General features: G+C 39.2%; 1 protein-coding gene across 2 annotated transcripts in view; it reads left to right on the forward strand.

The window, feature by feature from the left end:
• MYOF (myoferlin) overlaps positions 1–13,680 on the forward strand; it is a 130,559-nt gene that overhangs the window by 65,377 nt on the left and 51,502 nt on the right. For both annotated transcript variants that reach the window (XM_067465737.1, XM_067465738.1), the window contains 7 exons: positions 758–882; positions 5,575–5,697; positions 6,751–6,928; positions 7,201–7,325; positions 7,760–7,866; positions 8,451–8,643; positions 12,650–12,805. In XM_067465737.1, the coding sequence (XP_067321838.1) occupies positions 758–882; positions 5,575–5,697; positions 6,751–6,928; positions 7,201–7,325; positions 7,760–7,866; positions 8,451–8,643; positions 12,650–12,805 (1,007 nt within the window). The remainder of the gene's footprint in view (positions 1–757; positions 883–5,574; positions 5,698–6,750; positions 6,929–7,200; positions 7,326–7,759; positions 7,867–8,450; positions 8,644–12,649; positions 12,806–13,680) is intronic.

Raw genomic sequence — 13,680 nt, forward strand, 5'->3', positions numbered from 1 at the left:
TATCAATGTAGCCAGAGCTTTCCTAGCTGCATATATGACAGACCTATCCCATGGTTCTCAGGTTTTCAAAACACGCGTATTAATTCAGCAGCAGTACAATGTTTATTATCATGACAGTCAGCAAAGCTTTGGTGGTTGCACATGCCATTCTTGTCTTTGGATCAAGGACAAAGATATTGTGTTTTTCAACCCTGTTGTTCTTTCACATAAATGACATACTTACTTTTGGCATTTAGTTAGTACAAAGTGCATTTATTCTATGGGATTATTTTTTCCATAAAGTTTCCATAAACCTCTGTATGGCATCTCTAATCCAGTTCTCTTTGGATACTGGGATGTACACTCTGGTCCTTTTGCTGAAATGACACAGAGAAGCTTTCTTATGAATATGAATGCACAGTGTATATTCTCAATCAGTTATTGCGCTTCCTAGACCACATTTACCTAGCCCCATTCTTTTGTAGTGCACTAGATTTTGCACTGCCCCACATTTAACCCATTGGGTGCCTCTCTGCCAATTCTTGACCCCTTGAAGTGGCATGTGCAGAAGGAGTTGAGGGCTCCCAGTGAATATTTGCTTGGATATAGTCACTTGTACACTGTTTAAACCTTGTTTATTCCCATAGAATAAAATGTGCTTTTATTTTTATTAACAACTAACACTTAACATTTTAGTCTGCTTCAACTATAGTTTATGTTCACATCCTTGGCAGTCCTTTAGCGAGTGCGTTTTCTAATTATGATATTTGCCTGTCAGTAAATACTGGAGAGACAGAAGTGGGCTTCTTACCAACATTTGGACCCTGTTATCTAAACCTTTACGGAAGTCCAAGAGAATTCACCGGATTCCCAGATCCATATGATGAGCTGAATTCTGGAAAGGTTAGTTTGCCTTTTAAAATATATTTCAAGCATCTGGTCTACTATTTGTAGTTCTGTTCCAAACTGGATGTTGTTTAGTAATATGTTCCACATTGTCTTTTTTAAAGGTTCCCAAATAATTTATTGATCTATATAGAAATAAGTTTTTCATCATTTTATTTCTTATCTTTTTAATTTTTTTAAAATAAATTTATCAAACAAAATGTATAAGCATGCATTCTTCCCTTTTTTAACATCTTAGACAAAAGAGTATGTCATATTATATACAATTTAACAGTAAAAAGTTAAAAAAACATGTTTAAGCATATTTCTTATCATTTAAAAAAACTTTCCATTACAGTTTAAACTTTCTCAGTTTAATTATGCCAAGCGTCACGTGGGCTTAGCTGGTTCCATCAAACTTAATTTGAAAATAAAAAATTAGCAAACTTATTCGAAGAGGGGAATGCATTTCTTCAAACTGTGTGTGTATGTTACCTTTGGACCAAAGGTGGTTTGAAAAAAACACAGCCCCCAGAATGCCAATTTGATTATTAATTATGGCTAAAATGTAATTGTGAGGGTATTATCTTGACACCCAGACACAAAACTTTAGCTTGCCTCTCTGTTGGGGAATCTAAGCTGTTAGGCTCAAAATAACCCTCACTTTGGGTGATTCCACCATAAAAAAAGCAGAATAACAGAAGTAAACTTCATAACCAGCAGAAACTTAGATGTGACAAAACTGGGATAGCCTTCTGTTCTTAGGATAGCACAGGATTGCAGAGTCAGAACTTTAGGTTCAAAAATATTTATTGAAGTAAAAGAAATAAATTCTTGATATAAAAGGTCTTGGAGCTAACTAGCTTACTAAAACTCATCTTCTAAAGAGGTAAAAGGGCAAAAAGTCCACACAGCTACATTTTGCCTAGAGAGAGGCAAAATGTGCATCCTCATAGATAGAAAGAAAAGTGGGGAAAGGAATCCCTCAGCTTAGCCCTGTCTCTAGCCTAGCTACTCATTGAGGATTGGAAACTTGATGACACAAGAGACTTGTGCAGTCCAGGAATGAAACCCAACACTCTCCCTAAAAGTGGGGAAAGGAATCTCTCAGCTTAACCCTGTCTCCAGCCTAGCAACTCATTGAGGACTGGAAACTTGATGACACAATTGACCCAACACTCTGTCCAAATCAATCAGAGAGATAACCATAGAACAAGTTCTCAGGTTGAAGATTCTTTCATTCCCCATCTCCAGCCGCCATGTTTAGCAGCAATGCAACAAAATCTTTGGAATTTTACTCTAATCATAATAATAAGAAGTATTATTATTACATTATTTATACCCCACTTTCTCTCTCTACGAAAGAGAGTCAAAGCTGCTTACAGTAAAACCAAATGAAATATAATTTAAAACCAAAAGTAAAGGTAAAGGTTTTCCCCTCGCATTAAGTCTAGTCGAATCTGACTCAGGGGTTGGTGCTCATTTCCATTTCTAAGCCGAAGAGCTGGCGTTGTCCGTAGACACCTCCAAGGTCATGTAGCCAGCATCTCTTGGCTGACACTAACCCTGTGACTACTCACAAGGTGTCTCTTTTTACCCTGGCAGCATAGAAAATCTGGGCAAGACAAATCTCTGACTGTGCTGGGGATGCTTTTAACTAATAGTGTCTGTTTATCTAGCTTTAATAATGCTGTATCTATTTGCTTTTACCTGGTTTATAATTACGCAGTTGCGAGTCCATACAGTACCTAGTATTTTAAAGGGTGCATCTTGCCATCAATATATATAGCATTTTAATTATTTATAGGATTTTATTGTGTGTTTTATATTGTATTTAATAATCTGGTTTTCATGTATTTATCTGTTTGCCTTGTATGTGAAAGACCTATGGTCTAAGCATCAAACAAACAGACGTACAGCAGGGAAAACCAACATATACCAACATTAAAATATAATTAAATATTAGTGGTATTAAAAAGTAAACAGTTACAATCCTTAAAAAACTGATTTAAATTATTCAAAACCAAAACCATAGCACCCCCTGACTTGATCTTTTTAAAAGCCCTTCCTTTAAAGCCTGCCTGAATAAAAACAAGATGTCTAGGAGGGAGTCTGTGTAGCTTATTTTCAAACATAATCTCCCTTTCAGACATAGAATTATAGAATAACAGAGTTGGCATAGTCTTTTTTTTTCTTCAAAGAAAATCCTGGGGAGTTTTTGTTGCTGAAGCATCAGAATTCAGTGGCACAGAAACCAATTGGGGGCAGTAACTGAGGTCACATATGCCAAAAGCAAGTGTGGGTATATGTGACCTGTGCACCCCATATTGCACAGCCCAGCTGTAGAACAAGCCAGGGGTTATTTCTCTAGGCTGCTGCCAAATTGTCATATTGGACCATTGTGGTAAATAAACCACTGATGGGAGATCCATAGTTTGCTCAGCTGCTCCTGTCGAGGGCGATGGGGCAGCAGGTATCGGCACGCTACGTCTCCCGGGCTCATTCCCAACAAGCCAGACCTCTGCAGAATTCTGGCTTGTTGTTCCGTGTGAACACGGTCTACAACTTGTTTGGAAAAAATAGCTGTGTTTCACGGCTTCATGACTTCATTGTCGAGCATAATTTGTTGACTATTGCTTCTACACCAAGCCAAATTATATTTTAAAAAGATTTCAGCCTTACATTAATGGTTCTTTCACATGCAAATTAATAGGTTGGATATACAGAAAAGCAACCAGCTCTGATGGCATGCCTGCATTTTTCCCATGGGGGCTCTGCTGCACAACAAAACGCTAATGTCCAGCACATACTAATGGCACGAGAAGGAATAGTGACAGGGAGTTTTACCCATTCACGACACAGCATAGTGGCTCTTTAGCCAGCTGTCCTTTTTAAGCCTCCAGCTTACAAAGGAATACACCACTTTCCAAAGGCTTTGATTCCAGATGTCTTTTTCAAGTAACAATGCTATCTGAACTCAAAATGAGGTGTTCTGACCCTTCGCAAATGTCCCCAAATACTGTTCTTTCTTTGAAGCCAAAAATACTTGCGCCTGTTTACTATACACAGAACGCATAATGTCTAAATAAACCATCTCGGGAACACAGGCAACTTTCCACCTGCATATCCTTGGCTGACGGAGACGCACACAAAATTGACCCCTAGTCCAATTCAGAATCCAGGACCCTGTGCGTGCATAGCTTTGTAAAGGAAGCTGGAATCGCAACAATAAGCTGTTTTGGAAGTATGACAATGGGCTGAGTTTATTCTTCACACTGCTTCCTCCTTGCCAAACAGTTAATTTGATGACAATCAAGCCTCTTGGAAGGATACTCAGGAGCAATATGCTACAAGCCGAACATTTTGCTTTCAACCAAATACTGAAATACATTTTATAATCTTAGTAGTAAAACCAGGATGAGATGTCTCTAAATATTTTGTCATTTATAATGTGAGTAAAAGAAGGCATGTGTTTTTTAGCTAATGGGATTAGCTATGGAAACTGAAGAATAGCAGGCAATATCCACACTACAGAAGCTTATTGAGTTATTGTGTCAGAAGTGAATTGAGAACACAGTTATAACGTATAGAAAAACCACAAACAAAGTTACATAATTGGCATTATACTAAGTTTCCTTTGACCAGGAGCTGGCCATGTGGAGTACCTCTGGTGTTGCTGTAAGAAGGTCCTCCATTGTGCATGTTGCAAGGCTCAAGTTGCATTGTAGTCAGTGGTCTGTGGTTTGCTCCTCCACACTCACATGTCATGGACTCCACTTTGTAGCCCCATTGCCTAAGGTTAGCTCTACATCTCGTGGTGCCAGAGTGCCTTCCAAGTCACCCATATAGTCTTCTGTGACTATAAAAAACTAATATAGCACTAATATAGCACTAATATATAAAAAACTAATATAGGCACTGTGGCGCAGCTGGCTGGGAGTCAGCTGCATTAAGATCACTACTGACCCAAAGGTCATGAGTTCGAAGCCAGCCCGGATCAGAGTGAGCTTCTGACCAATTTGTGTAGCTTGCTGTCGACCTTTGCAGCCCGAAAGACAGTTGCATCTGTCAAGTAGAAAATTTAGGTTCCGCTTATGCAGGGAGAGGAATTTATGACACCATAAAAATCTCCTGCAAGCATGCAAAGAATGAGGAATTACTCCATCTTTGTCACAAATGAAGCGACAGCTCCCTTGGTGGCTGGAATACTCTCATGAAAAAGCTAGAATGTTAAATGGCCTCTGTGTGCCTTTATATATATATATATGTTGTGTGTCTATGGCATTGAATGTTTGCCATGTATATGTACATTGTAATCTGGCCTGAGTTCCCTGTGTGGTGAGAAGGGCGGAATATAAATACTGTAAATATATATATATATTTTAATTCCATGCCAGGAGTGACTTGAAAAATTGCAAGTCGCTTCTGGTGTGAAAGAATTGGTCGTCTGCAAGGACGTTGCCCAGGGGACGCCTGGATTTTTAAAATGTTTTTATCCTCCTTGTGGAAGGCTTCTCTCATGCCCCCACATGGGGAGCTGGAGCTGACAGAGGGAGCTCATCCGTGCTCTCACTGGATTCGAACGTCTGACCTGTTGGTCTTAATTCCTGCCGGCACAACAGTTTAATCCAGTGCACCACTGGGGGCTCCTACAATATCAAAATACAATATCAACCAGGTATAGATTGAAATATTCTGTTTATATTACAGGGAGAAGGAGTAGCTTACAGAGGCCGAATTCTAGTTGAATTAGCTACACTACTTGACAGCAAGCCCCTTTCCAAGAAAGACTATGTAGACAATGTACCCAGCGATGATGTCCTAGTTGTTGAGGTAAGTGCTTCTGGAAAATATATAAGTATGAGCTATTTTAAGGTTGTTCCTATTGATAACAAGGTGGTATGAAGACTACAAATATCCCAAATGAACATCACTTTACTTTTTGTAAGCCATGGATTATCTGAATAACATTGTACTAGTCATAACTATATGTTGCAATAAAGACAGAGAGAGCTTTAAAGACCAACACAGTTATTACAGGGTTTTTTTTTTTTACGGACTTGAATCCATATTCTTGTAGCTTCGCCACAATGGAAATATTGGATGATGTACCAATGGGACATTCCTAGGATGAGACTAACATATAGCTATCATGTCATAATCTGCTGTCCTAGGCACTTACTTGGAAGTAACTTTTATTTCAGTTACTAAGAGTTACTTATAGCTAAATACAGCTCTGCTTGGGATCATCAACATGTAAGGAGTGAGACATTGATCTCACAAAGTTTTAAGAAATGGACATAGCTCCATTCTCTAGCGATAAGACATCGCAGTGAACAAATATAGAAAACTGATAATCCACATTGTCTGCTTTGAATTGGATTATATGAGTCTACACTGCCAAATAATCCAGTGCAAAGCAAATAATCTGGATTTTATATGACAGTGTAGAAGGGGCCATAGAGATTTTTCTAGTGAAAACATCTCAACTGCAATTTTATGGTCATCTTCTAGAAGAAGTTGATCTTTCAGCATTATCATTTCAGAATAATGCTGAAAGAGCTAGAAATTCCATGAGAGATGTTCTCTCAGGACTCTTCTACTTCCATATAAAATCCAGATTATCTGCTGTGAGCTGGATTATATGGCAGTGTAGACTCATACAATCCAGTTCAAAGCAGATACTGTGTGTTATCTGTTTTGGTAATCTGGATAATATGACAGTGTAGAAGTGGCCTCAAGTGAACAATAGCATTTTTAAAGTTTGATATTTTTCACTTTTGAGTGGGTCCTGTGTCCCTAACCCCCAGTATATGCATTTTTAGGTGAGCCACCACTTTACAACTACTTTGCCAATTAAATAATTGTATCTGCTTGAACCTACAGAAATATCAGCGCAGAAGGCAATTCAGCCTCTGTGCTGTGTTCCATTCTGCCACCATGTTGCAAGATATTGGAGAGGCTGTCCAGTTCGAAGTTAGTATTGGAAATTACGGCAATAAATTTGATACCACTTGTAAGCCTCTGGCATCAACAACTCAGTACAGCCGTGCTGTCTTTGATGGTGTGTATTACATTTGCAGAAAACCAGCAATAAGGACAATGGGGGAAGCTGGGGATACGTATCTTTTACACAGGCATGACTCACAGTATTTTATTGTTTGCTTATTTATTATCAGGGCATTTCATTCCATTTTCTGCTTTCGATGATACATTCCCCTGCCAAACTTCATCCAAGGAGCATAAAGAAGTCTTTTAAATGTCAAAGTGATATATGTTCTTTCGTACAAAGGTATATCCCCATAAATGACAATTAACACATTCATTTTCCTCTAGGAAATTACTATTACTATCTGCCTTGGTCAAACACAAAGCCAGTGGTTACGTTGACTTCATATTGGGAGGATATAAGTCACAGGCTGGACCCTTTAAACCTTATTCTTGCTATAGTAGAAAAATTGGTAAGTCATCAATGACTTTGTCTCTTTCATATAATCCATGTATGTTAATGTTGTACCTATATAAAATAATGGACGATAAGTTTTTACCGCCTCCATTAATTGGTATTTATTTTGTAAAAACAAAGAGACCGACTTATCAAATCAGATAATCCACATTATCTGATTTGAACTGGATTATCTGAGTCTACACTGTCATATAATCCAGTTCAAAGCAGATAATCTGGATGTTATATGGCACCTTAGAATATATTTTTAAAGTGCTTCAGTTTCATAATATGCATGACTTCAGGTTCTTGTTTGTTGTATCTGAAATTTCTTCTCATATGGTAATCCTTCACAAATAATATTCTATAATGTAAAGGAGAAAATAATCATAATAGAAATGCATCCAAAAAACTTGGTAATATGGCTGATCCAATTTTGTTATTCCACAGCAATCTAACATCACAGCTTTGAAATCGGGAATACAAGCAAAGAAGACAGAAAACCAGTTGGTTGAGATATGGCTAAAGCTAATTGATGAACTTATGGAGGACTTGAGGTCAGTTATCCTAGAGATTTTCCTTTTGCAATTTCCAAATAATGCAGTATGGCCATTCTCTAAGATCAAATCATCCATTCCCTTTGCATGCGAAGTGTCTCAGGCCCCTTCTACACTGCCATATAATTTGGATTATCAAATCAGATAATCCACATTATCTGCTTTGAACTGGATTATATGAATCTACAATGCCATATAATCCAGTTCAAAGCAAATAAATCTGGATTTTATATGACAGTGTAGAAGGAGCCTCAATTGTAAGGAGATGCATCAGGAGCAAGTCTCCTAGGTCCCTTCCACACAGCCCTATATCCCAAAATATCAAGGCAGAAAATCCCACAATATCCGCTTTGACCTGAGTTGTCTAAGTCCACACTCAGATAATGTGGGATCTTCTGACTTGATATTCTGGGATATAGGGTTGTGTGAAAGGGCCCCTGGCCCAAAGTGGGAGTCTCCTCACTTGAGAGATGTGGTGTCTTCTAGTCCAGTTCTATATTAATTTTTGCAAACAATTGAATGGTGTTCCTTTTGGGGTTTTTTATTCCTACATAATAAAAATTAAATTTTGCCTCTTCTTTCAGTAAAGAATTTCCTCACCTGGAAGGCAGGCACAATGTCACAGTTCTTGACACACAGATCCGCAAACTGCGGCTGAAATCACTCATCCAGATTCAGGAGGCAGCAGCCAAGATGAGGAATGAAGCCACAGACGTGAAGGCCACCTTGACAGAAATTGAAGATTGGTTGGATAAATTAATACAACTGTCGGAAGAGGTTTGTTCTCCTCGTGTCTATCTCTTGTGCTCTTTCAGGACTGTCTTACACTACACAGTTATAGTGCTATGATTCCACTTGTAACTCTCACGGCAACGTCGTATGCAATCTTGGCATTCGCAGATCAGAGAAGGCCATTTAATATTCTCAGACAAGCTGTTGGAAATAGCAACCTTCTTCAATCCTCCACTTGTTATTTGTTATGTATATACTTCAGATTGGTTAATGTATTGTATATGTGTGTATTGGTGTGCTGTTTTCCTTAACTCTAGGTTGTGGGAGGGGCTGCAGACCATATATTGAGATCTGGGATTGTTCAAGACCCAGACTCCATTTTAGAAACAGTATGCTTTCAGGTGCCAGTAGAAGCCTAATTGCCTTGCATGAATGCTAGTGGATGTTTACTATTAAGGAGAAGGTTGACTCAAGCTTTTAACTCTTCTCAGGGAGAGTTCTGATTCTCCCAAATGGCAATGAATGCCATTTTCCAAAAAGATTATGATTTCTGACAAGGTCATGCCTTTCCAAAGATGATAATTCTCCAAAAAAAGAGCTCGTGGGTCTCCCAAACTACAAAGCCCAGAATTTCACAAGATGTTGCCATGGCAATTAAAGTGGAATCACAGTGCTAGAGCAGTGTAATGTGATAGGGCTCTCACTCTCGTCGTGTATGTGAATCTATATCTCCATGTAAGCTTTACTTACTGAAATGAAATCAACAAATGTAAAGAGGCCCCCAAAGACCTGTCCTTGTGTTTAAGTGCTTTTAAGTGAGGGATATTTTTATTGTGATGTTTTAGTTATCTTTTTAAACTTTTGAATGTTTTGAAAACATATACGATATAATGTTTTATGATGGTGATTTTAAATGTTTTTAAAGTTCCCTTGGAAGGGTTTTTAATAGACTGCGAGCTGCCTTGAGACCCACTTGAAAGTCAACATAAAAATTCAGTAAACAAATAAGGTTCGAGGCCCCTTCTACACTGTCATATAAAATTCAGATTATCTGCTTTGAACTGGATTATATGGCACAGCGGACCCATATAATCTATTTCAAAGCAGATAATGTGGATTATTGATTGTCTAGATTACATGGCAGTGTAGAAGGGACCTGATTCCAAACCAGTAAGTAGGCTTGGATGAGACGTAGTTATATTTCTACTTATATGCACTCGTATAGGCTATGGAGTTAAACATTGACCTGTTTCATTCTTATTTATTTATTTACTTTATTTATATACTGCTTTTCTCAGCCCTCAGGCGACTTTTTGCATTCAAAAATAAATCACTTTAATGTTTTCTTGAATGTAATAAGATTAAGAGATTTTTTAAAATACATTTTCCAAAAGTTTTCAGTTTGGGTTATGTGGTAATTGAAATTTTTATTTCTGCAAAAAAAACCACAAATAGACAAAGAACAATATCAGCAGCAATGAGGGGAAAACTCTGTCATAAGTCAACAAAGAGCTGTGTCAGGGGTAAAGGAGTAAAAATGGATATAATGTGGTGGTTTTAAAATCTCATCAAAAGCAACAGGAAATCTAAGAGAGTTGAAGGGAAAGCCTCCATTATAGGGCAATGCAGAGAAGCCTCACCAATGCTTGTGACCTGCAGTTCATGAACATTGTCAACTATACATTCCTACACAGAAATAAATCCAATTGAGTTCAGCGTGACTTACTCCTGATTCCTTATTGGAATAAATTCCTTTGGATAAGTAATAGATTTTTAAAAAAAACATGGAGAGAGTCAAGCTGTGATTTTTGTTGGATTGAGGATGACTGGAGTATTGCTATTAGGAATTTTACAAATAATAATAATACTCTATTTATATCCTGCCACCATCTCCCCAAGGAACTTGGAGCGGCTTACATGAGGCTAAGCCCAACAACATATCAATAAGAGCAAAAAGCAATAAACAAAAACAATTAATGCAATACAATTAATGTAAATCACGTATAAGCAATAACCAATAAACAGTAACACACAAGGATTTAAAAACCTATAGCTGGGCCAAATGTAATAGTTTAAAAATTAAAAAAGAAATGCTGGGCATGAACAAGGTAGGATATATCTGGTATAGCATTTTAAAAGAGAGATGAGGGAGCACAGTCAGTCCTAAACCAGTAGTAAAGTGCATTCTGAGGACATATTGCTGAGAATTTTCCTTATTCTGGGAATGCACACTGGAACAGCCACGTTTTCAGGCTCCTCCTAAAGACTGCCAGAGTTGGGGCATGCCTGATGTCCTTGGGGAGTGAGTTCCAAAGTCGGGGGACCACCACCGAGAAGACCCTCTCCCTCATCCCCACCAATCGTGCCTGCAAAGGAGGTGGGAGCGTGAGCAGGGCCTCTCCAGATGATCAAAGAGATCATGTGGTTTCGTACACAGAAATGCGGTCATGCAGGTAGGCGGGTCCCAAACCGTTCAGGGCTTTATAAGTAAGAACCTGTACCTTGAATTGGGACCGGAAAATGAACGGCAGCCAATGGAGCTCCTTAAACAGGGGGGTTGACTGCTCCCTGTAAGTCGCACCAGTTAGTAACCTGGCTGTCGCCCGTTGTACCAACTGAAATTTCCGGGCCGTTTTCAAGGGCAGCAGTTCAATTCTGTAAAGAATATCCCCCCCCCCAAACCTGTTAATCTCACAGAAAGATCCATGTGGGGAACTTCTTAATGACATGACTAAAATGTTAAATGGCCAAAACTGAAGGTTTAGTTTTCCCAGGTAAGGGAGCCTAGTGAGGGAGGCATCCAATGGAAGTGCAAGTGTGCAATTAAAATGGCAGGTAAATGAGAAAAGCTATTGGTTGATAGGTTTATGCATGCCAGGAAGAAAAATAAACTGGCAGCCACTGTTGTTGTGTGGCCAAAAATAATCCTGTGCAGTGAACTCATGGATATACCCTTTTGTCCCAATGTGGGAGGGATGTGTGGCTGTCAATACACATCGGGTTCAGATTGATGCACACCAGGGTCAAACCAGGGCAAAATACTGCATACAGTGGCTGAACTATTTTGCCTGTGTGGATGCTGCTATGGGCACTTTCTCAAAACAGTACTGCTACAAGTAGGGAGAAGACTTTCCTCTTGTGCGAGTTTGTATTGTTTGTCCAAGGCAAGGGCAGAGGATTGGATAGAAAGCAAGAATGAAAGCAAGAACAAATCATTAAAAGGGATTGAGGAGGGAATCGAGTCAGAAAAAGGCAGCATGTGCATGTGAGAGCACATTTGTGGCATCCCTTAGTAACTGATCAGCTCCCTTTAAACAGATGCTGGATGGTCATCTGTCAGGGGTGCTTTGAATGAGATTTTCCTGCTTCTTGGCAGGGGTTGGACTGGATGCCCCATTATCTTCATGAGAAAGATAATGGCCATTGTTTTAGTATTTGGAATAAAGTAGGCAGGAAAACAATTTCAACAGACAGGAGGAAACCATGAAAATGAACAAAAGTCTGGTTACCTGTTGGAGCTCAGCCTGTGATTGTGTTGACACCTGAAAGAGCTGGGCATGTTTAGCCTGCAGAAGAGAAGGCTGAGAGGAGACATGATGAGGGCCATGTATAAATATGTGAGGGAAAGTCATTGGGAGGAGGGAACAAGTTTGTTTTCTGCTGCCCTGGAGTCTAGGATGCGGAACAATGGCTTCAAACTACATGAAAGGAGATCCCACCTGAACATTAGGAAGAACTTCTTAACTGTGAGAGTCGTTCAGCAGTGGAACTCTCTGCCCTGGAGTGTGATGGAAACCCCTTCTTTGGAGGCTTTTAAACAGATGCTGGATGGCCATCTGTCGGGGGTACTTTGAATGGGATTTTACTGCTTCTAAGCAGAGGGTTGGACTGAATAGCCAACGAGCTCTCTTCCAACTGTATGATTCTATGATTCTATAAATTCTCCTTCCATGGAGTTAGAGATTAATATTAGAGATGATTGACAAGAAATTCTACTTTTTAAATTAAAAAAATATGTGTTCCTTGTCTTTTTCCTTATGAAACACAAAAGCCTCAAAATAGCATGCCTGATGTGATCATCTGGATGATTCGAGGAGAGACACGGCTTGCCTATGCACGCGTTCCTGCTCATGAGGTTTTATATTCCACCACCTGTGCTGGAGGTTCAGGAAAATATTGTGGAAAAACACAAACCATCTTTTTAAAGGTACACTAACTTGTACAGATTTCTCTTCAAAATGTGGGGCTCCGCTACTTCCTTGAGTTTGTTTACAATGTAGAAGGCAGTTATTTTCGGAGCTTAAGGAAGGGAGAGAAAGGGGAATAAATTGTATTTAAATCAGTGGTTCCAAATCTTTTTTTTTTTTTTGACCAGGGACCACTTTGACTACTCTCCAACATTCGTACCAAAAGTGTTGCGAATCAGTTTTTGGTCAACTTTAGATTTGGTTTGGTTATTTGGAGTGCTGATTCAGAAAATTGCCTCCGGGTGAATCTTTTCCGCCATAGTCTGGGAAGCCTCCCAAGGCCGAGAAAGCGCTGGCAAGAGTGAGAGCAACACATTGTCATCTCCTTTCTTCTTTCTTTCCTTCTCTCCATTTCCTTCTCACTCTTGCTCTCCTCCAAGAGCAGCACCAAATTCCCCTGCATGTCTCGCGGCTCTTATTTTATTTAGGCCATGGCCCACAGGTTGGGAACCACTGATTTAAATCAAGGAAGGATATGTTTGAGGCCCCTTCTACACTGCCATATAATTATCAAAGCAAATCATCCAGATTATCTGCCCTGAACTGAATTATATGAGTCTACACTGCCATATAATCTGGTTCTAAGGAGATAATTTGGATTTATATAGCAGTGTAGAAGGGGCCCTGAGCGGCATGCTAAGAAAAATGATTTCCCTTTTCTAAGTTATATATTCATCTTTCTAAACATTTAATTCATTCTTATTCTTCAAATCCAAAAGCATAACGGGGGGGGGGGGGGGGGGATATGATTGTGATGTCAGGTTCCATTTGCCATTATCATTTTTAATTGGTCATGCTGATTGGAGCCAATGGATGTCGGAGTCCAATTACATCC

The sequence above is a fragment of the Anolis sagrei genome, chromosome 3, assembly GCF_037176765.1.
Source record: "Anolis sagrei isolate rAnoSag1 chromosome 3, rAnoSag1.mat, whole genome shotgun sequence".
Lineage (NCBI taxonomy): Eukaryota > Metazoa > Chordata > Lepidosauria > Squamata > Dactyloidae > Anolis > Anolis sagrei.